The sequence below is a fragment of the Nannobrachium achirus genome (genome assembly GCF_963921795.1).
Source record: "Nannobrachium achirus genome assembly, chromosome: 3".
NCBI lineage: Eukaryota > Metazoa > Chordata > Actinopteri > Myctophiformes > Myctophidae > Nannobrachium > Nannobrachium achirus.
This window is the reverse complement of record NC_137812.1, coordinates 57,967,069-57,992,166: the sequence shown is the minus strand read 5'-3', so window position 1 is coordinate 57,992,166 and position 25,098 is coordinate 57,967,069. Positions and strand designations below refer to the sequence as shown.

The 25,098-nt window shown below is 41.8% G+C and overlaps 1 protein-coding gene across 1 annotated transcript; it reads left to right on the top strand.

Annotated features, from left to right (window-relative positions):
- Positions 1–248: 248 nt before the first annotated feature.
- Positions 249–24,383, top strand: pecam1b (platelet and endothelial cell adhesion molecule 1b; the record flags this gene model as incomplete). The annotated part of the gene is made up of 16 exons (XM_080722693.1): positions 249–337; positions 472–492; positions 2,539–2,832; positions 6,424–6,705; positions 7,436–7,699; positions 8,089–8,364; positions 9,131–9,415; positions 10,367–10,642; positions 12,021–12,122; positions 12,257–12,290; positions 12,935–13,014; positions 17,632–17,682; positions 17,996–18,082; positions 18,965–19,021; positions 20,190–20,212; positions 24,279–24,383. Exons 1-16 carry the CDS (start codon positions 295–297, stop codon positions 24,381–24,383), a joined length of 2,280 nt encoding a protein of 759 aa, XP_080578819.1. The 5' UTR covers positions 249–294.
- Between the last annotated feature and the right edge of the window lie 715 nt (positions 24,384–25,098).

Below are 25,098 nucleotides of genomic sequence, written 5' to 3'. Positions count from 1 at the left end.
CCACTCACAGACGGGCCGGTGGAGAACATTCCACAACAGCAAAGAGCCAGGCGGCGTGCACATCCTGAGGAAACAACAGTCACTTCCTGACAAATTAAGCCGAACCAAGCAGGGCTGCTTGGAGTGATAACTGTTGCCACTGTCTGACCACTGAATGGCTGAGGTGGAGCGCCACCTTCATGCCCGCTGCCGCCCACCACACTGTCCTTGTTCAGCCCTCCGCCAGTTGAGCCACTAGTCACTTATCTTCTGGTCAGCCAGAGGCGCAGGGAGTCCCAGCAGCCCTCAGCCAGGATGGGCCCCCTCCTACTGCTCACCTCCATGCTCCTGATCTGTTGTAAGGATCTCTGGTGTTAGATCATATACCGTAGGAACACATTTTTGGGGGGAATTTGGTGTTTTGATGGACTTGTCTTTAACCTGATGTTCTTTGTTTGTTTGTTTCTTTTTGCTCCCATGTGGTCCATTCAGGTGGAAGGTCAGAGCCTCAATGTAAGTATGTCTTCATTTTCACAATGACTTGAGTTTGTTATGTTCTGTGATTCCTTTTGTGTCATCACTACACTGAAAGAACACCTTTGTTGTTATGCAACTAATTGATTGTCATTTTAATTATGCTCATTCTTCAATGAGAGCATCATAGTTTAATCATGTACTGCTCTCATCAGTGGTACTCTATGCTGGAGTAGAACATAGTGAAGTTTGAAGACTTGTCAACTACAGTACCAGTCACAGCTGTGTACTAATGCTCTGAAATATTAAAAACAAACTTAAGTTTGTAAGAACTCTGAGAGTTAAATGAACACGAAGGATTTTCACTGTGCGTCATTCAATGGAAACGGGCCTGGCTGTTATCAGTGCTTTTGGCCATCAGATTCTGGCACCGTGGAAAAGCTATGCTGGGTGGTTTTGGGAATCTGGCTGCTGCTACGGTCACACGCCTCTCTCTTCTCCTGTGTTGGTTGGCACTGTGGTAGAATGAGACAGCCAGAGCCAATTATGTTTGGAGATGGAGGCCTTATCCTGGCCTGGGCCAAATGAGCAGCAGGTCTATTTCTGTATGTTAAGCCTCTATGTTGAGTGATGCCATTTGTAGGATTTACGGTTCTGTTTTATTTGCTTTTTCCTCATCTTTGTAATTGGGATTTCCATCAGACTGTGGATGCTTTTGTCGTTGTTATTAAATGGTTTGGTGGAAAAGTGATGTTTATTTAAAGATGGAGCATACGTTATTGAATGTAGTTTTTATCAAATTCAAGAAAGAAAGTGAGTGTATAGTGCACTATCCATCATGCAGTCATTTGTCTGGTCCCAGCATAATAGTGACTGCATCGTTTCCGTGGCCCAAACATTCAGGCCCTGCTACTTATCAAATGACCCATCATCATTAAGTAAGGTTCTGCTGAGTGATGCTGGGTGGGGACCATATTTCTCTGAAATAGCGAGAGGTCCCCAGAGATGGATGTTTGTTTAACAAAGTGCCTTTCCTTCCTTTTTTTGGGGCCTGGGAGGAGGGTGCTTACTACTAACCCTTCCCTCAGAACACCTCCCCGCCTGCCCTCAGGTTGGTCTTGCAAGATACTTGATTTGTGTACATATAAACAGCATGGAACATCTGCTTCCTAACCTGGATGTGACTCAGGGAATTCGTTTTTTTTTTGTCTTCACAGACACACACACAGCATGACTATGTGAATTTGAGTACCTGTTTTGTCTGCTCTGGGTCTGCGGTTTGAGCATTTTGTAACCATTGTAGCATTCTGGGTGAATGCGTGACACACTGCTTGGAAGTGTCTGCATGTACCGTGATGAATTGATGCTGTGATGAGCGAGGAACGATGGTTAAACCTTGAATTATACACCACATGATGCTGTCGTTTACTAAATATATCAGTTATGGCAATAATTATTGCAGTTATGGTCACACTGGTGGTCATTTGGGGAAATTCAGAACATTGTGTTAGATGAGATTGCAAAGTTAAATACAATCATGTTTCCAGTTGTCCAATATCTTAGAAATATCATACTGCATATGAATTCTGTTTTAGTGTAAGAAAACATGTCTTGACAGAAAAGGAAACCTCATATACAGTCCTTATTAGGTGCCAGCCAACGGAACAACCACTATAATTAAAAAAGAGTATAGCTGCACACTTGTACTGTAGTTGCCGGTTAATATCTATTAAAAGAAACCAACCAAAAAAGGAACCAACGTTTCGGACAGACAGACAGACAGACAGACAGACAGACAGGTTGCCTTCTTCAGGGTTATAGATAACCCTGAAGAAGGCAGCCTGTCCGTCTGAAACGTTAGTTCCTTTTTTCTGTGTTCTAATAAATATTTGCATCGGCAGCTACGTGTGTGCTATACTCTTTTTTTTTTAAGAAAAGGAAACCTACCATGGTTGGCCTGGCCATTTATAAAACAACATTGAAACAAGCTCATAATTTCAAACAGCTCTTCACAGGACGATCCACTCAAGAAAATGCCTTTGTCTTTGATTTTTGTTCTAATCGTTAATCCTGTCTCGTCCTCAGCCTTCACGATCCGAGAAATTGTCCTCGACATTGAGCCCAGCACTGAAGTGGCGCGGGACACCAACGTCACTTTGAGATGCAAAGCATCCATCGCTGGCAGCGTGCACTCCTTGAGCCGGATATACACTATTTACAAGGATGGTATTGTGGCCTACACCAAGACCACCAGCAGCTCTGAGGAGCTGGTCTACCCGCTGTACCAGGCCAGGGTGTCCAACTCTGGCAAGTACAAATGTGAGGTTGACATTGAGGGCCGAAAAAGTACGAGTGATCCAAAGAAACTCACTGTAACAGGTAAGGTGTTTTTATATTCTCCTGTTGTTGTCCAGGTTGGTTGTGTTGGATACACAGCATTGAAACAGCTATATTGTAGGTGGGGTCGGCGATAGGGGCCTTTCTGTGTGGAGTTTGCATGTTCTCTCCGTGTCTCCTAGGGTTGATACCCTCACAAAAACATGCAGTAATCCTGGTCTCAATAATGCCTCCCGGGGAAATCCCCACTGTCAGGTGAAAATAAACAACTTGGACTACTCATGCATTGAAGGAAGCATGAGGTCAGTCCGTTGTCTCCCCACCCAGGCACGGCAGAGGGAGAGCAGAGCCCAGGATAAGGATTACATAGGCAATTGGCACTGGGTGAAAATGGGTTGCAAAATCGTGGGATAAAAAAAAAGAAAGAAAAAGAAACAGCTATTTTGGATACATACAGTATATGTTTTGTTTGTATAATACAACATGCCTTTAACCAGCCTGACATCCCAGTTTTCAGCATGTCATTATGGGAAAGTGAAAGTAGCAGATCCACAAGCTGACAATGTGTGAGCTTGTGCATATGTTATTTTTGAAATACTTTCTGTGGTCAAAGACCCCATTCAGTGATCTCACAAACAATTAGATTGTCTTTTCCCTGCAAGCTTAAGTCTTTCAATGTTATGGTATTTTCCATCGAATTTAAACAGTGAGATAAATTGTAAATGAATAAAGTGCCAAATTCATTAAAAACTAAAGTATATGCCAAAATAGTCTGTGGCTGTTCCAGAACTGGAGCCCACTGGCACCACACAGCAGAATCACAAGTGTTAATTTAACTGAGAGTATAAAACAGGGGCGTGCTGGGCCCCTAATTCGGCCCAGGAAAAAGAGTTGGAGAGGCCCTCATTCCGCGCTATAGAGAGAGATCTCTCTCCATAGCGCTGCTGCTACTCAAAGATTTGCCATTTCAGATCATGACAAGTGACAAGCCAGTGGGCCAATTACATGAGTTATATTTTGTCGTTGTCGGCTGGAAACCTTGTATGTACAAAACCGTTTGTTTTGTATTTATCATTTAAAAAATGAATTAAACTAGTGAAAACAGCCGATCTACATGCACACAACGCCTCGCACCGCGAGGCGTTGTGTGCTTGTAGATCTGCTGTTTTCACTACTTTAGTGCGACGGCCTAGTATGATGAAGCAGGGCTTTGCTTTGCGAAAAAATGTACACATTTGAAACTTGGAGATACGAGGTTTCTGCACGACAGTGACGATTTACTTTGTTGGCCGCCTAGCCCCCAAAATGGAACGAAGGCCGACATTTTATTTTTGATTTTTTTCCCTAATGGCCGGCCTGGACCGGCCGGGAATGAACCGGCCATTCGGGAGTTGGCCCGCTTTTCCCAATGGCCAGCACGTCCCTGGTATAAAACCTTTACCAGACCATTTGTACACCCTCTGTGCAGCCATCCACCTTATCTTTCTTTCAAGGCTGAGAGAAACTGCCTAAACAAGGTAGACAGAGCCATAATAAAGACTTCCACACATTCTTCCCTCTCTTCTATTTTAGGACAACAAACAGTTGTGAAATCATTCTCAGAAGAAGAAAAAGACAGAAGAAGAAAATAAATCACAGAGTATTAGCCTCTATCATAAATAAATATACTGTACAGTATATAGGCCTCCCAAGCCAGACAAAGACTTGATGATAGAATGAATTCTCTGGCTTCCTGTCTCGTATTGTCCCAATGCATGACAGACTGTTGATCTTAGATGAATGTAATACTCTTGCAAATTATCTAAAAGATTACCTGGATTGTTTTGGCCTCTTTCAGAACATAAAGCTAACAATGCTATCCACGTTCTAAGGCATACTCTTGACCTTGATATTATGAGTTTTAACATTAATACTCTAGTTCCACTCAAATATATCCATCCAAAACGTGACCACTTAAGCCTGATTTATATCTTGTCATAAAATGGTGCCGTACTGCAAAAATACTTCAGATCTGCTTCTTTTTTCTTTTTTTTAGTTCTCTTAGGCAAGTCTGATGGACAGCTGAGCTGAGATGGAAAAAAATATCAATGTAATTTATTTCCAAACATATCCAAAAAAAGCTAATGGCTAAACATTCTCAAAGTCCTCAATCCCAATATCTATCATTATGTTGAAACGGACATACCCGTATTTTCCGGACTATAAGGCGCACCGGACTATAAGGCGCACTGTCAATGAATCGTCTATTTTCGAACTGTTTTCATATATAAGGCGCACCGGACTATAAGGCGCACATAATAGACGCTACCGTTGCGTTATGCATCCAACAGATGGAACTGTGCTAAAGGGAATGTCAATGTCAATGAATGATCCATATATAAGGCGCACTGGGCTATAAGGCGCACTGTAGTTTTTTGAGAAAATTAAAGGCTTTTAAGTACGCCTTATAGTCCGGAGAATACGGTATTTGAGAAGTTACTGATGTGTTTCACTGGAAACCTTTTAAAATCTTAGATCAATGCTCTCTCCTCCTCTCTTTGACAATCTCTTTTTCATTTAAACCGGTGCCTGTCTGAATTGATACATGAAAACCTCCACCTCCCCCCATGATGTTGTGCCCTCCGATAACATAAGCCCTACCATCCAAGTTATTATTAATTATTGCTTAGCCTCTGGCACTGTCTGTGCATGTTTTAAACATTGAGTTGTCCAACGTTTGCTAAAAAATAGGGGAAAGAAATTAAAATCATAACCTTGATGTTAAATGTTTAAGTAGCTATGAGCCCATGTTTTAATTACCATTTGTTTCTGAAATAATAGAGAAAATTGTCCTATCGCAACTGCAACCAATCCTGAATACCAACAAGATCCTTGATCCGTTTCAGTCAGGGTTCAGGGCCCCCCACACAGCATTGAAACAGCTCTCTAAAGATGACAAATTGTCTTAACACTGTTTACTTTTGGGAAAAGGCCATTGTGGTATTATTAAAAGTTAGTGCTGCCTTGAATATGATATCCTTTTAACATGACTAAAAAAATGGGTTGGTATTAACCACTTTAAAAGTTTCAACCTGAAGCACATACACACGCGCACACAAAAACGCTTGAGCGCTCTCACACACACACACACACACACACACACACACACACACACACACACACACACACACACACACACACACACACACACACACATGGTAACACATGGACACATGGACAGATAACCATAATGGACAGATAACCATAAGTCAGATCAATTTCCTGTAAAAAGAAGAAAACATCCCATATACAGTTAATAGTCACTACAGCTTGCAATACCTATTCCTGACACTCCCAATTACAAATGCTTGCTGGCATGATATGTATCGGCCGATGTTTGCCGTTATGGGTCAATATTGGTATCGGCAAATAAAGCTTACATTAACCGATGGCAGTACCAATACCTATTTTTTATTTAAAGTTATGAGACCGTTAAAATCTAGAATAGATCATATAATCAGCTGTGCTTGAGACCTTGAGTGTTGATATTCAGGTTCTTTTCAAAGTTCTTTCTTCAAAGTTGGTAGATATCGCAACAACAACATCACTATATGACACAAGCCCTTCATATTCTGCGTCTTCGTGTTTTCCCAGGTCTGTCCGTGCCAGTAATTCATATCAACAAAGGCGTGTTAAGCGAGGGAGAGGAGGTGACGGCCACATGCACCGCCCCTGGGGAGAACGGATCTATCATCTTCTACTTCTATGCCGACTCGGAAGAGATAGGCGAAGAGCGGGTCAACTCAAATAAGGTTGAAGTCCACCATCGTTTCAGCAGTCCGGGCGTCCGCAAACTGCGCTGTGACTATGCTGTGCTGGTCACACCCGACTCTTTCAAGTCAAAGGAAAGCAACAATGCCACTGTTTCAGTTAAAGGTGCGTGTTCTGTGTAAGCAGGGATGTCGCACCAAATTCTGGGCCCTGCGTACAAGGATTCACTGCGGGCCCCCCATGAATGTTCTTCATAGGGGGGGGGGGGGTTAACCTATTTAGACTGGGAACGCATTATTATGCCTTATTTTGTGCTTTAACTATTGAAAAACAGCAGATATACAAGCTCACAGCGCGGCACCGAGTGGCACGCTGCGAGCTTGTAGATCTGCTATTTTTTACAAATCGTGAAGATGTGCAAGTCTTTGAATATTTCAAATCCTTCTAAGGTTTTTTGAAAAAAATATGTTTCTATGTCAGTGGTGCTCAAACCTTTTCATGTGAAGATCCCCCAAAATGATATGTATTTGGCCATGGACCCCCATATCAAAATATGTTGTTCCAGGGACCCCCGCAGCCACGCTGTGAGCTTGTATATCTGCTATTTTTCAATAGCTAAAGTATAAAATAATTAAGGCCCATCCACCTTGGGCCCTAGTAAGTCAGTCCTCAGTACTTTGAGGTTGTAATGTAATGAATATACTGTAGATGTGCCTTGAGATTTTGAGCCATAGGCACAAACGCATTGAAAACCACTGGTCTGAAGACTGTTACCCTCGAACTTAGCCTTTTTGGTTGCTTGTAATGTTATCTGGGAATTGAACCGTATTCCAAGCATATTTGAATCTGCTCCGGATAAGAGTGTAAACCCCAGCTGTTTTTGTTTGTCTCTCAGAACTCAGCATTAAAACTGTTCTTAAGATCAGCCCAGTGGAGGACGTCTATGAGGGAGACATGCTGAGTATCTCATGCAGCGTCATGGGCTCAACCACTGTCAACCACAACCTCTTCCTGCTCCAGGGGAACAATCTGCTTGGCCATGGACACACCAAGATCAACCACACCATGATTGTACTGGCCAAACACTCTGGAGACTTTGAGTGCAGATTAGACATGGGAAACATAGCGAAGGTCTCAACGAAAACTGTGTCAGTTACTGGTAGGTGGATTGGAGAAGGATAGCTGCGTGTGTGCGTGTGTGTGCGTGTGCGTGTGTGTGTGTGTGTGTGTGTGTGTGTGTGTGTGTGTGTGTGTGTGTGTGTGTGTGTGTGTGTGTGTGTGTGTGTGTGTGTGTGTGTGTGTGTGTGTGCGCGTGTGCGCGCGCAGTACAGTATGGGGAATGTCTTTGTTGCTCTTAGTTTAAACTGTAAGTGTGCGTGTACTGATGCGTCAGTGAGTTCTGTAAATGAAGCTCAGTACATGATGTATGAATCATGTTTAAATCTATTGATTCAAATGAAATGAAGAGAAATACATTAAATCCTTGTTTCACTCTCCCAAGTGATATTCTTTGTCAAGCAGCTAATCTTTTTCATAATGACTCCACAGAACTGTTTTCAGAGCCAACGCTGACCATGTCGCCTGCTGAGGTCTTTTATGAGGATAGAATGAATCTAACATGTAAAAGTCAAAACTACGCCTCTGAGAGACTGCGTAGGGAGGACTTGACGTATACCATCGAGCCACCGGAGAGTCGCCTGAGCGCACAGAGGGAGGTTGGCGTGTTCATTGGGAAGGCACCTCCATACAGCTTGAACTACTCCTGTACGGCAAGAGCCAAGGGTATTCTGAAGTACAGTAACACCTTGACCGTTAGACCAAAAGGTAAGAGTTCTGAAATGCTCTTTGTTTCTGTACGTTGTAGAGCTTAAATCTGATCTTTTTAGAACTTGAGTTCTAAAAAGAATTGTTGTCACTTCGGATGTCTTCGAAGAAGGATTATTAAAATCTCAAGCATTTCCTGTCAATATTGTAGAGCAGGGGTCTTCAACAGGGGGTCCGGGACCCCTAGGGGGTCCTCAGAGTTACTAAAGGGGGGCCGCCAAATCTTTGTGTGATACAGTAGGATAATTCTTTTAAATTAACAACTTGAATCCTCGCATCCCTATTCTGAGGAGAACTTTAGCCAAAAATAGCAGATCTACAAGCTCTCAGCGCCTCGCAGCGGCATTGAGAGCTTGTAGATCGGCTATTTTCAGCAAATAGGTTTGGTGCAGAGGTAAAAAACAGCAGACCAAGTACAGAGTGAAAGGTCAAGTATCAACGATTTAAGTGGTTAAATGTCTGAAAAAAAACGCATTAACACGAATCCAACATAGACTGATGACAGCGCTGTCAAACAAGTCTATGAGTCTATCTATGAATTTGAAATTGATGAAAATTTGCATCACACATTTTACAATATGTAGAGGCGGTCCCTGCTTCATCTCTCTCAGTTAAGGGTTCCTTGGTCTGAAAACGTTGAAGACCCCTGTTGTAGAGTGAGTACAATGAGGACATTCTTGGTAACAACGTTATTGGTTATAGTTAGACTGAAATATTTGGTGGATTTCAATGATTTTTGTCTTGTCTCTCTGTGTCTGCCCTCCAGTCACTGCCTCTACGCCAAAGATATGGGTATTGGGGAGTGTTATTCTGAGGGAGCCCTTCCAGGTTCTCTGTCAGTCCGACAGAGGCAGCCTACCTATACACTACAACCTGTGGCGGGACTATGGCGATCTGAACAGGACCATCACTGTCCAGCAGCCGGGTCAACCGGCCCTGTTCACCATCACCATCCACCAAGCTGCGGATATCAAATTATATATGTGTGAGGCGAGGAACAATCCAAGGAAGGAGCCCATGTTCAGTAAAAGTCTCTCCGCTCCTGTCATAGGTGAATATAGACTATTTATACTTATCACAACAAAGTATAAATTAGGCTTAAGGCGTCAATGCATGGTTGTCACATAATGGCTTCAGTCACAGGCAGTAGTACACAATGCCTTTGATTTCCTCTGAATTTTCACATGCAATTAAACTTTCCTAAATGGACAGTCAGTAGTTGTATAGACAAAGCATGACATACTGTACATCTCAGAGGCAAATATTGCAATTTTACTCCACTACGATTATATGAAAATGTTAGTAACTAGTTACTAGATTTTGATTATTATTGCAAAACATGCATCAACCACTTCAACCCTATATACTTTTGGCCATTTGAAAATAGCCGATCTACAAGCTCACAATGTGTCGCGATGCGGTGCATTGTGAGCTTGCAGATCTGCCATTTTCAAAAGACTTTTGAAAACTTAAGAAATGGGACATTCTGCATAATGAGTACTTCCTACTTTTGGTACTTTCACTTTAAAGGAGTAGTTCACCCCCAAAATGACTTTTTTTCTATTGATTAGTCACACCATGGAGACTAGAGTTCAATAATATTTTTTGTTTTTTGTCACATTCCTAAGACAAAAATTTGATTCGAGTAAATTTACCCCCATTGATTCCGGCCGGAACGAATGGGGGTAAATTTATTGTTATTACATTTTTGTCTCAGGAATGCGAGAAAAAAAACTAAAACTATTATTGAACTCTAGTCTCCATGGAGTGACTAATCAATAGAAAAAAAATCATTTTGTGGTGAACTACTCCTTTAAGTACATTTTGATACCAATCTATGTGCACTTTTACCTAAGTAAATGTTGAATTCCAGACTTTTGCTTGTAACAGAGTATTTCTACATGGCCGTATTGATACTTTTCACTTAAGTAACAAACGTGACTACTTTTCCCACCACCACTGCGGTGATCTTCATCTCATTGGATCCGTTCCCGCCTCTCAGTGCCGCTGTCAGAGCCGTGGCTGAAAGTGGTCCCTGACCTGAGCAACGTCGCCGAGGGAGACCGTCTCTACCTGATCTGCAGCGTCAAAGGCACGCCGCCCATCACCTTCAAGTGGTATCGCCATGGCAACCCGCAGGCGTTGTACAGCAACATCACAAACCAGAACACATATGACTACCAGGTGCCCGGGGTGGGCAGCCAGCACAGCGGAAACTACTACTGCGAGGCCTCCAACAATGCTAATAAAGTCCACAGCCACCCGGTCACTGTAGAAGGTGAGAGTCAGCAGTAAAATATAATTAGTATCTGTTATCTATTTTAATTGAGTATTTGTATATACTCTTTTGGATGTCTGCATTTCAATACGGCAATGCATTGATATTAAAAAAGAAACTGTACTTTGTGATTTGTGTAGTATTGTGTAGCATGTACTTTTGAATACTTATTTCTTAAAAGCAAGTACCCCAGTACTTTGACTCAAGAGCACATTTGATTCAGCAACTTGCGTAATATTTAGAGTATTTGTATTTTGTATATACTTTTTTTTTTCGTATTTACTTTGTGCAGCACTGAGTAACAGGAGTGGGAGGTGAATGTTTCCTGCAAGCTTTGTCTATTACTAGCTTTTCACTAGCTATTCACTGCTTGCACCTGTGTAAGTAGTGACAAATCTATCTCAGGGTTCCTCAAGTTGTTTTCCCTGAGGGCCAAATCGGTCATGGATATCAAGCCGAGGGGCGCAACAGGAGGGGGCATTCCCACTGCTCCAGGGAAAGTGCAGATAGTGCTGTTGCTGCTCTCTGACTATCATTTATCTGTGGTGGTGGTGGTGGTGGTGGTAATACTAATAATTTGAGACTGGGATTCTCAAATCCTGGGTTGAGGGTTGCACAATAAGAGTGTGTAATGTAGATGCATACATAGTAGCCAGTGGTACATAATGAAACGTATCTCCTCCTCTAGTACTCTACATCTAAATAGGCAACAAGTGATTTGGTGGTGCATGGATGGAGTGATTTGATTTGGCCATAAATAAAGTTCCCTCCTTTTAAACTTTGGGTGCCTTATCCCGTCTGATCCAGGAGGAGCAACATTTACTATTTTTAACTTATACTGTAGCTAGTGATTTGGTGATTGACATTATAACTGAATGTGATTTTATGTAATTGCAGTTTGACTTAGGGGTGGGCGATATGGAAAAATACAATATCACGATATTTTCCCAAGCTGTATCACGAATCACGATACACGATTCTTTTTCACATTGGTTTTTATGGTTATTTTTCAAGTAACTTGACAAAAACTAGACTCTCTGGGTTCCTTTTGGGAGGTCTAAATTGAACTTTCCCTTACGGGTCCATTTGGTTTCATTTGTATACTGTCAGAGTTAAGTGGAGACCTTGACATTTTAAAGTTTGAGAACTACCGATTTAGACCAAAATGCAGGTTTAAATTGAATTCTGCAATGAATCTCTGTATTAACGATTAAACAGGATGTTTTACAAGGCTCCCTCAATTGTATCACGATACATACGATACCTCTGAAAATGCATATCGTGGAGACATTGTCTCAACGATAATTATCACCATATCGCCCACCCCTAGTTTGACTTCTGATTTGTGATCTCCCCTGCTACTACGTCCTCTCTGCAGTGCTCATGGCGATGTGGAAGAAGGGTGTGATCGTGGCCTCCTGTCTGCTGGTGGTGGCGGTTCTGGTGCTGCTGTGTGTGCTGCGCTTCCGGGCCAAGAGAGGTAGAGAGAGCTACCGTCCTCCAGCAACACTGGCTGCTCATGTCTAACTGTGTATTTATGACTGAAAACCAAAAGAACACCTCGTCTTTCCCGTCTGTTCTTCTCTCCTTCTCACCTTTTCTCTCCTATCATAGGTAAAAAACGAGACGCGGCAGCTGAACTGTCAGTGTGAGTTGGCTTGAATACCTTGTTTCCTCAGCTTAGACAGATATAGGTTTATGTCAAGTGTGTAACCACGCCATTTCAGCAGGTGCTCAAAGAGTATTTGGACGTATGGCAATCTTGTACAGGCTTTATACAAGGCTTCATGTAATGGCTAGCTGCTCCTCATCAGAATCAATGTTGTGCTATTCTGTAGTGACTATCTCAGCTCAGTGTAGGCCAGGGTAGGGTTGGGCGATATAACTTAAAATCATGATCATAAACTTGTGCCTTGATTATGATTAATGAATGTTTATTACATTTTTTAAACACTGAAAATAGCAGATCTACAAGCTCATAACGCTTCGCCCTGTGACACGCTGTGAGCTTGTAGACTGGCTAGGCGTTGTACACCACCATTGTACAACAAAGTATAACACAGGGTTAAGTGGTTAATAGGACTAATCGATTTTGTCGATTATAAACAATCTATTATAACTTTTTTTGTGTTGATTCGTTGATATGTGAGAAAGGTTTATAATTTTTCTAAAAGTGCTTCTCGATTCTTCGGTTGTAAGTCGGTTAATTATTACCCAATTTGAAGTGAGCTGTATTTGTCCAGTCTCAACTTTACAACCGACGAAGATGACTTTATTTTCCCCATTTCTCAGAAAGCCTTCGAGCCCTAAATCAGATGACTCTTTAACAGTGAGTCTAACCCACGACAGAGAGGTTTATAACGCACCCACAGGTAGTCTCATTTTACTACCTTCTTGTGCCACTGCACTGACGCCATAAGCCATTTAACAACCATGAAGCCTAATTTATACCTTGTCGTAGAACGAAGTATAAATTATGCTCAAGTCGTTGGTGCCAGCGCAACAAGGCATAGCATGTTTTGTTTTGTAATAGCCATAGCCGAGCATGTTTACTTAAAAAGCCATCCATCAACCCATACTCATGTCACTGATGCATCATTCTAATGTGCATGCATGCGCATCAGCTATCTTTTGTGAATGCATTTGTCTATTTATTTAATCCTTAACAGAATGATGAACTGTATGTGTGCACGTTGGAAAGTTGCCTCTGTGTGCTATGCTATGTTTGCATTTGGGTGTTTCTATGTATGTGTTGCTAAATATGTACACGAGAAAAGAAAAATAGGATGTTCCCATGAGGGCAAATTGCTGTGGGTCTCACGGGCCAAAGTAAACACTCTGAGGTTCAAGGTAGAGTGTTTGTGCAGGAAGTAGAAGGTTGATAGCTGAATTTAGAGTGTTTAGTGCATGGCGCTGGCTGTTTGTCCAGTCTTGTGAGTGACTGCTGAGAGCGCTGATTGTCGCCGTCTTGTTCCAGACGCAACGCCACACTATGACCACGCGGAGGGGGGAGTGACCAATGGGACGCGAGATAGTGTGGCATCACTTCCTGCTGACCTCAGCAACAGGAGCAGCTACAGTATCCCGGCAACAGTGTAGACAAGCCTCGGAGTACAAGAGACTTGAATGAAAAATATAGTGGCTTCAAAGAAAAGGCAGCTTTGGAATTTAAGAAATGACAGTAACGGCAAACTGAATTTGGAACAGAGAATTCAGATGAGTGTGATAATAGCTTAAAGGAGTAGTTCACCCCCAAAATGACATTGGAGACTTGAGTTCAATGATTTATTTGTATGTTTCGCATTCCTAAGACAGAAATTTGACTATAGTAAATTTACCCACATGGATTCCCGATGGGGACCCAAATGCATTTGGGTCCCCATCCGGAATCAATGGAGGTGAATTTATTGTAATCAAATTATTGTCTTTGGAATGCGACAAAAAACTAAAAATATCCTTGAACTCAAGTCTCCATGGCATGAGTAATCAATAGATAAAAAGTCATTTTGGGGGTGAACTACTCCTTTAATTGACAATGACTACCAAGATGTGGATATGGACATTTTCTTCAATTATATGTTTGGGGCATGAAAGGACTGTGTCCAAACTGACACGGCGACCAGGAGAACTGTGTTGTGAATACATGTGAACCATGCAGGACCCCATTGATCTCTCTCCCCTCCTCCTGCACCCTGGATGGGCCTTGTTTTATAATCATCTGCATTTCTTTCTTTGTCCCGTTTTTTTCATTCCCATTGGTTTCTATTTGCATGTCCATTGTTGATGCAACTTCTCTTATTTATCTGTTGTGCATTTGATGTTTGTTTGTTTGATGAAGGTTTGAATTGTACATAAGAGGAAAATAGAGTGTGCAACAATGGTTTCGGCTCAGCTCCACTAGTTTTATTGCTTCAACGTTTCAATTATAGTCCAGGCGTTTCGGGCAGTATTTTGATGTAATCGTGCACTTTATGAAAGAAGCATGAAATTTGGCACACAGTTAGAACATGCCATATGAAACATTTTTGGCTATAGGGCCATCACAGATTTGTCTTGGGAAACTTGTGGGAGCCAATCAAAGTTGGGCTCTCATAGACTTTACTATAGAGTAAAATAATACAAAAAAATAAATATGCTTTAAGTAGCATGTAAGGGGTCAAACTAGGTGTTTTTCGGGATTCTGAATCCAATGCAAACATTTGTTTTGCAGGAAAAACATTCCTTGGGCTAAAAACGGACCCCATAAAACTATGGTTTAGTGATGAGTCATCACTTTTCACAGTTTTGTGGCTGCCGTTTCTCGGAAAGGAATGTTTTTCGTGCAAAACAAATGCTTGCATTGGATTCAGAATCCCCAAAAACACCTAGTTTGACCCCTTACATGCTACTTAAAGCATATTTATTTTTTGTATTATTTTACTCTATAGTAAAGTCTATGAGAGCCCAACTTTGATTGGCTCCCACAAGTTTCCCAAGACAAATCTGCGATGGCCCTATAGCCAAAAATGTTCCATATGGCATGTTCTAACTGTGTGCCAAATTTCATGCTTCTTTCATAAAGTGCACGATTTTTGCCTGAAACACTCTGACAATTAGGAATGGGATGATATGAAAAGTTATAAAAAGATATAAAATTATTGTGACCAAAGAAATTGTTATTTACGATATCGCGATAATCAAAATACCCCCAACATCCATTATCCTGTGGTGAAACATTTGCCAAAAATAGCAGATCTACAAGCTCATAACGTGTCCCAACACGTTGAACACGACTATCGGTCGGCTATTTTTTTGGCAAATAGATTTGGTAGAGAGTGAAAAAAAAGACTATCAAGTATGTTATTTCCAGGTCCGTTTTACCAATTATATAGCGTTTAAATGTTACCGCATATGCAGCTCTGCAAATAAAAGGTGAATTGATCCCAGTGCATGACGGAGGATAATTTCACGATAAATTAAAATATCCACGATACGATTATTGTGAGTGTTTATCACGATAAACCAGGGGTCTTCAACGTTTTCAGGCCAAGGACCCCTTAGTTGAGAGAGAGATGAAGCAGGGACCCCCACAACCTTTTCAGAGATTCCACATTGTTTCATTGTTTGACAGCACAATCATCATTGTATTTTGGATTCATGTCAATTTGAGTTATCAGATACTCGTTTAACCACTTGAATCGTCAATACTTAACTTGACATTTCACTTTGTACTTGGTCTTACTCTACGCCAAACATCTTTGCCAAAAATAGCCGATCTACAAGCTCACAACGCCTCGCAGCGCGAGGCGTTGTGAGCTTTTAGATCTGCTATTTTTGGCAAAAGTTCTCAGAATAAGGACACTAGGGTTCAAGTGGTTAATATAAAAAAGGAGAAACACGTTTCTATGATTTGGAGGACCCCCTATAGTAACTCTGAGGACCCCCTAGGGGTCGCGGACCCCCTGTTGAAGACTCCTGCGATAAACGATAATACCGATTATCGTACCATATCCCTAGTTTCAATCGAAACGTTGAAGCAATAAAACTAGTGTTGCGGACTCTATTTTCTTCTTGTATTGCCGTTTGTCCAGCACCTGGGCTAGAGTGGATCACCTCTGCCTTGAATTGTACATAATACTTTATATCCATCAGCAGAAATGTGTGTATATATTTTTGGTTGATCTCTTGACTGATTGGAAGAAGCACTTGTAGAATAAAGACGTTGGTTTTATTTAGCAGTGTGTCAGTACCATTCATTTTGCACAGGTTACTTTTGGTATTTACTGACATTACCCATTTAGCCATGTTTCGGTGTTTCATGTCTGCCCAATGTACACAATGTAATGTAGCCTATTTTTTATCTATTTTTATGTATTGTATACCAACATGAGTGCATGATAAAGACTGGTTTAACCTTAATCTTGTGAACTAAAAACTCAAAGGAATGTGAATGAAAGAGTGCCATGAACATTTTAAACAATAGTCTCCAACAGATTTACTATGTTGGCATAAAGAAACTTGTTCAAGAAAGGGGTGGTGTTGGAATAGTTTTGTCTCAAGGGGTTGGGGTTGTGTCATGTGTGTGGGTGGGTGGGTGGGTGGTGGGTATGTTGGAAATCGGGGAGATAATTTGGTTGTATGCCAGACTATTTTGAATGCAGGCAGCAGGTGGAGGAAGTTAATAACTTAGACCACTGAACTCCAATTTGAGATTACATTATGGAATGGGAAGTTGTTTTTGCCAGTCCTTATTGTGTAGCCCTTGTTGAATAAACAGTGGCCTATTGTGCCTTAAGGCAGCCGAAGATTTGTGGAATATGGACGACAAAAACTCTGCCCCTCTGATAATATTTCTGGAACGTACTTGCTTTTCAATGGGCAATGAATGAACAGTTATGTTTCAAAACACTGCATAATATCAGATCTTGTATATACTGGTAGATAATTAGCAGTAGTCTTACTTTCAATACCTGACTGTGGCAAATCATGCAGAATAATTAAAGCATACGGTAGTTCAAACATTAAACATACCCTCTTTGAATATTTGGATATTATCACATTTGGTAAATGTGTGAGATTTACCAACTATTACAATGATATTTACAGTATGTATGGACGGTGTCTTGTATTTCTAGTTATATTAGGAACACATAAGAATCTGAATTGCTCTTGCATGCTACTGTACTCAGCATATCGACGTTGTCGGGAGGAAACCTTGTATCTCCAAGTTTCAAATTTGTATGTCCTTTCGCAAAGTAAAGCCCTGCTTCATCATTCAAGGCCGTCGCACAAAAGTAGTGAAAACAGCAGATCTACGTGTGCTTGTAGATCGGCTGTTTTCACTAGTTTAAATCATTTTAAAAATGATAAATACAAAACTAACGGTTTTGGACATACAAGGTTTCCACTCGACAACGACGATATACAGTATGTGTCTTCGTCTCGTATTGAGGGGTGGACAGAGCAGTACGTAACATGACTGAGCGTGAATCTATGTCTTTGTCTCGTAGTGGGGGTGGACAGAGCAGCCAGTGTGTGGAGTGAGAGGCCGGCGGATGCAGGTGAGATGCTGAAATGAAACTAACGTAACCATTTCATCCAAAAGCGCCTTACACTTACAGTACCACAAGAGCATTTTTAACGGGTGGAAAAACCATTAGGACGAGGTTCCTGTTGAAGGAAACGGGTGGTTTTATTAATTGTTTGTCAGGCGTCATTCATTCGTGAAACGTTAACGTTGAAATCCATAACAAAGCAACTGTTGTAAAAAGCTAGTGTCAAAGCATGCATAAAGAACAGAGCAGAGCTGATGGGTCATTTAGTGTGTGTTCTTCGCTGATGGGGTGTCTGTTTTGTTCATGTACTTCTGTACAGCCAATGAGGAGGAGAGCAGTTCATCCACTGAGCCTGATGTAGAATACACTGAGGTGGTGCATCCCCAACCTGCTGATCCTGTTAAAGGTGAGACACACACACGCACGCACGCACACACGCACGCACGCACACGCACGCACGCACGCACGCACGCACGCACGCACACACACACACACACACACACACACACACACACACACACACACACACACACACACACACACAGGGACACCCAGGGGTCATTGAAGGGGTTCCAGGAGGTACCCCGTCAAAGTGAGGAACAGATTAATTTCACTATTACTTTGCCGGTTAGACGTTAGCCCAATAAGGATGACTATTCAGATCATATGTTTCACCTTATCCACTGTTACCTCCACATTATTTAGACAGTTGAAGAATTCTGTCCTAAAACTAATCTAACACCCCAAATATTCTCTTTTCCTGGCACAAGATCTTTTCCGTGACCTAATACATATCAGGATCCTTTCCTATTACCCCCTTACTTTCCTGCACATTATGCCTTGCCACTTCCAATTCTGTACCGAAACCATTTAACTCTGCCTTGGCGGCATTCCTTCACTGTTGATAAGACACATCCTGGGAGGGGCCTAATTGCACACAATTAAGATGTCTTTGGAGTTGCTGCAACTGTAGTGATAGGGCATTCTGGAAACATCAGTTCATAAACAGGAAGGGTTGAGCTAATTGCCAGGATGGTTTTTGATACCAAGCCGCTCTTCGATGCGGTTGTATGGTCGAGGTCCCTGTAGGCTGGAGATGGCATAAATGCAGCTTAATGTTTTTAGTTTAGTTTAGTTTTTCTACGATGCTGCTATCACCAAATAAAAGTGGAAGTTTCTGTTAATGATGAATAAATAAACATGTGTCTACTATGGTGGCAGTGATTTCATTGCTTTTTGATGTTCAAGTAGAGAAACCTACTGACTTTTTTTCTTTTTTATCTAACAGTTCCACTGAAGAAAGGCACAGACACAGTGTACAGTGAGCTCCAGAACTCTGCACATGGTGAGAGCAACAAATATTACTTCTTATGAGTTGTAAAAGGGCATATTCCCATATACTGTATGGGCATGCACCCTTTTGTGCCCATATGGAGCTGACTGATTTGTTTGCACCCGATGCCTTGACAACACATTAGCCCCTTTTCCACTGGCCCAACACCACACCACTCCACTCCACACCACACCACCCACTTGTGCCAGGTTTTCCACTACAAGGACCTGGGTAGAGTGGTGTGAAAGTAGTACTAACCGTGGTACTAAAAAGTATCCAATCTAGAGTAGGTCTGAGCTAGGCCAAACAGGGCCAAACACTTCATAATGACTGATCACTCACTGACTTTTCATCACAGTTATAATCCATTATAGTGTATTATAATTTAGGATAGTTGTAATACAATTTTATATTGTATTATAATCACAGTTAAAAGGGTCAATTTGTTTCTTACCGATAGGGACTTTTGTGTATTGGAAAATGTAGATATTTTTTGTGGTGCGGTGTGGTGTGGTGTGGTGTAGTGTGGTGTGGTGTGGTGCTAAAGCTGCAGTCGAAAAGGGGCTATTGAGGTTAGACAACACACTCCATATTTGTGCGTAGCTGCATTGGGAATCAGTTAGTTCCAAATATCTTTTGGTAGGATTATATCATCAAATATAACTTTTCAATACAAGTACAAGAGGGCAGTTTTGCTATTGCCAGATTACCTAAACCACTCCAGTAGGCGATCATATCCTGTTACTGCTCACAGGAACTTCCTGTTATTGGAACGCAAGCCAGAAGCTGCGTGTGTCTTGCGAGCAGCCCATGGGAGACATGCTGTACCTTAGTCAAAGTGAACAAATAATCCTTGGTTGTTGAGTCATGTATTACTCAACCTCACATACTGAGTCAAGCTGTGATCATCTAAGCATTGATTCAGAGGCCCGTGACTGCGCCCATTGGCACCCACCACTGCCTCCTGGGCTATAACAATGGCCTCTGCAGCAAAGAAACAACATCACTCAGCAAGGGCAGCCTTGTCATTAATGACCAAAGAATAAGGCATGCCATTAGCATGTATAGAAATGAGTGAACAGGACACACGCTCCCACACACACACACACACACACACACACACACACACGCGTGTGCACACACAAGTAGTGAAAATGAACTTGCTTACTTGTTTCTGCAGGTGCTGTTGACCACCATGACTATGTGAGTATTGAGTAATTCTGCCTTTAATATATATTGTATTGTATGTATATTGTATCATGTAGAGAAAAAAAAGGTATAGCTAGAACCAAGTGTGGACAAATAGTGGTTAATATAATAGTGTTTCTGTTGGGCAGAAACTCCTTATTTCATCTTTTTATTTATGTAAACCTTATTTTAATATTACTTTGTCGTATGACAGTGTCCCAAATAAATCTAAAGAATAATAATGTAAATCATCTAAAAACTCAAAATGTGTCACCATGCACTGAGTTGAGAGCTGTTACTGTCTATGGGTTTTATAAATATTTAAACAACTGAAAAGAACAAGCTTGTGACTAAATAATAACTATTACAATAGTAAGACGCCTCAGGGCGACATGCACCGCGCCCCCAATTCTTGGCTATCTGGCCATCTGGATGTATATCGGACCAGTTACCCATATATGGAGACCCCTGGTACCCATATATGGAGATCCATGTACTGTATATAGTACATCCCTTTTATGCCCATACTGTACATGGAGATCCCTGTCTGAACCAGCCACACAGATATGGGCTGTCTTCCTCCATATATGGGCTTTACCATATAAAGTCTTGTTAGATATGGGCTCAATATTGATGACTTCAGGGATCTCCATATGTGGGCATAAAAGGGATTCTTGTTAGAGTGGTTCCCATTACATCACAACATACAATATCTTTTATGCCCATTCATGGAGATCCCTATCTGAACCAGCCACACAGATATGGGCCATGTCTTGGCCATCTGGCATCATATATATATATCAATGGCAATTACATTACAAAGGTATTGGCACACAGGTTCTTCTTTTTTTTGTTTTTACTAATTCCTGAAAAGTAGCGGTTTTGGACATACAAGGTTTCCAGCCGACAGCGATAGTGGTATGTAAGCTACAGTGGTATTTCCCTCCATTGCTCTCCCTGCCAGCCTGGTGCTCACACTCCCATGCACTCAGCAGGGGCGTCACACCAAACTCTGGGCCCTGGGTACAACGATTCACTGCGGGCCCCCCATGAATGTTAACTATTGAAAAATAGCAGATATACAAGCTCACAGCGCGGCACCGAGTGCCGCGCTGCGAGCTTGTAGATCTGCTATTTTTGAAAAATTGTGAAAATGTGTGCAAGAAACCTATGTTTCCATGTCAGTGATGCTCAAACTTTTTCATATGAAGGACCCCCAAAATTATATGTATTTAGCCACGGACCCCCATCTCAAAACATATAGTTCCAGGGACACCCCAGAAGCAAAATTTGAGTTACAAATGTTCGCTTAAAAAATACATATATTCAAAGATTTGCACACATTTTCCCAACTTTTCAAAAATAGCAGATCTACAAGCTTGCAGCGCGGCACTCGGTGCCGCGCTGTGAGCTTGTATATCTGCTATTTTTCAATAGCTAAAGTTACTAGGGCCCCTCCACCTTGGGCCCTAGTAACTCAGTCCCACTTTCCTACCCCTTGTGACGCCCCTGCCACTCAGTGGGCTGATAGTCCAGCCTGAGAGGAAAATGTGCCTCAGAGTTTCCAGACAAGAACAAAGGGAATTGGGCTGGGGCTTCCTTCCATATCACTCCCATCAAACCAAACGCTGTGACCCAGGAAACCTCACCTCCGGGTCCATCTTAAAACTGTCTCGCTGTCCTTGAAGAGTTTCTCGGCCCACCCGTCTGACCACTTAAAGGAGTAGTTCACAACAATAATTTGATTAGATAAATTCTCCCCCATTGATTCCGGATGATCCGATATTTTCACTATTTTAAATCATTTTTTAAGTGATAAATACGGTTTTGGACATACAAGGTTTCTTCCCCGACAACAATGATATTTCTTTAGTTATAATAAAATCGTAGTTTATTGCCAGTTATTTGTTGGCCCACTTGCAATATCCTGATGGCCCACCAGTGGACCCTGGCCCACAGGTTGGGAATGGCTCGGCTTGATGAGCACTGGCTCACACTGCTTACTGTTTGTCCCTACATGGTGTTGTGAGCAGTGGGCACTTCATACTGGGAGAAGGAAAAAAGACAACTTCGCTTAAAATGAGATAAGGATGTGACATCATGGTTTATGTTGTCATCGCCGTATCTCCTTGAAGGAAGAATTTGGGGAGTTTGATCTGAATTCCATCTATAATAAGCCCAAGTAATTACTGGGAAAATCCCAATTGCCCCCCCTAGCCCTACCACTTGGTCCTCCTCTCTGTTTTGTGTCTTCACGCGTATTCCTTTTGTGCAAAGAGGGGTAGGGTGCATCTTTCCCTCCATTTACCCTTCTGTTTGTTGTTATAATTGAAGGGTGGGCCCTCTCTCCTCCTGAAATATTACATTGGCCTTTGTGCTTGTAAGAACAAGGAAGCACAAGAATGTGTAGCTCCAGGTGGACACAGGACATTCCACCAGGACGTTCCGGAAGTGTCTTTTTTTCTTTCCTATTTTTTATGGGTTCACATTTATTCATTACATTTTGCATGGATGGACTGCTTTTAAGCATAAGCATATGCTTTGTGATCAGGATGTACTAAATGAATGTTTTTCTGACTGAGAGTTCATATATCTGCTTTGCAAGTGTGCTCGTATTAGGGATGTCCCGATACCACTTTTTTGAGTACTTAATTTGAGTACTTGCCGATACCGAATACCGATACTGTAAGTTAAGTTTCTATACAAGTGCTTAAATAGTGTGTGGCGCTCCAAAATAAAATGCTTTAAATAATTATGTTGTCATGACTAGAGTGAGAGAAGGTGAAAACACTGTTCATTAGTTGAACTAACACACACAATACTGTGTCTTAGGACTTTTGATATGTTGTTACCAACATATATTATGAAACAAAATGGTATCTGGCACTGCCGTGAGCAATATCGGACGAGTATGAGTACAGCAAAATAGGCCGATACCGCATCCCTAGCTCGTATATGTATATGTTACAGGATATTTGGGTAACCCAGGACGTTCATTGTAAGAGCGCTCGTTTTGTAGTTCACCACACACTAATCACCACCAGATGGCGACGTCAGCCACTGGATAAGAGAGTTACGTCACGCTTTGAACTCGCCGCAGACCGGAAGTGTTTACTCTTTATTTACTAGCCTAGCCCAGAGCAGTATAATCAGAGAGTGGTGTCACCGAGGGGTCCGAAAATGAACTCGTTACGTCACCCATTTCAGCTCTAAAGTGATGCAGCGTCGCGAATATCGGCATTTTTAGGTAAATATACAACATTAGAACGGTTTTAAAGTATTTTACAGTGACAACTAAAGTCTCTGTAATATTTACTTGGTACTATTGCCAAAAAACGATGTAAAATAACATGGTTAATAAAATTCGAATAAGATATCAGGAAATAACCTGTGATATTTTTTCTTTCATTTGTCTGAATCGATTATTTTTATAAAGGTCAAAGTCGTTAGGAAATAATGTTTTGAGCTGCTGCTCTCATTCATTTAGCAGACTTCCGGTTAGATATTTGTCACTATAGAAGCTCCTCCCGAGCCGCCATTGGACTCGCCCCATGAAGTGAACGTAGTTGGCCTAACTCTCCATTCTAGGGCTCTGGCCTAGCCTAGCCTAGCCTAGCCTAGCCTAGCCATTAGCTCCATTGTAGTCACTTGGACAGGGCGTTTAACGTGCGCTTGCCCAGGCCTTACGGCCTGGGCATAAATATAACGATTGCATTCACCACGGCTTCGTAACTCGCGCGGCGCTCCGCCGGTCCGCTGGCCTTCGCGCCGCTTGGGGCTTCGTGGACCCAGGGGGGCCTCGTAACTCGTTTGGGCTTCGTGGATACAGGGGGGCTTCGGTAGCCGCTCGCAGTGTCGTGGACAATAGAGCGGCGCACCGCCTGGAGTACGTTGTATTGGCGACCGCTTGCTCCGCCCCGTGCCGCACCACGAGTGCTCCGCGTCTCGAATGTCCTGTTTCTCTTTAAAACCGTGACATATATACTTGATCTGTGCATCTTTGTGATGGTTTTCAGCATTTTGTTGACACATGAATGGCCTGTGACGGTACTAAGTGGGGTCTTCTTGCATGGTGTCTCAGCAGGGTGCAGTGGAGTACGCTGAGCTCAATGGTGACCAACCAGTGAACTTTCATGCTCATCCAGATGTCAACACCCACCAAGACCTCCCTGTGCCTGTGGACTAAAAGCTAGTGGTGGAAAAGAATGTGAATTCCAATTTTTTACTTGAGTAAAAATGTCAATACCGCAAGCAATGTAGAAATACTCTGTTACAAGTAGAATTCAAATTTTACTTTAGTGTTGGTATCAAAATGTACTTAAAGTACCCAAAACTCATTATGCAGAAAGTCCCATTTCACAAGTTTTCAAATGTATACATTTTTTAGAAAATAGCATCTACAAGCTCACAATGCGTCGCATCACAACGCATTTTGAGCCTGTAGATTGGCTATTTTCAAATGGCTGAAATGTATATAGGGCTGAAGTGGTTACTGTATGTTTTGTAATAATCTAAATCTACAATGTCCTGGAACTAAACTAACGTTTTCAAAGTATTGTAGTGGAGCAAAAGTACAATATTTGACTCTGAGATGTAGTGCAGTAGAAGTAAAAGAACAGAAAAATTAGAAATACCACAACATTTTACATAAGTACAGTACTTGAGTAAATGTACCACCACTTCTAAAAGCAATTGTAAATGTTGTCTTAATATGGTCAAGTGGAATGACAAAAAAACTAATGCATCATAAAAGATTTCACTTGCTAAATAGTGCAACAAAACAATAGTGTTGCACTGACCTCTATGCCAGATACTTTCTAAATTGCAATCATGATGCAATACCCAGCTGTTTTTCCTCTGGTGTCACTGTGTCAGTGGTTAAACTGATGCTACTACAATGA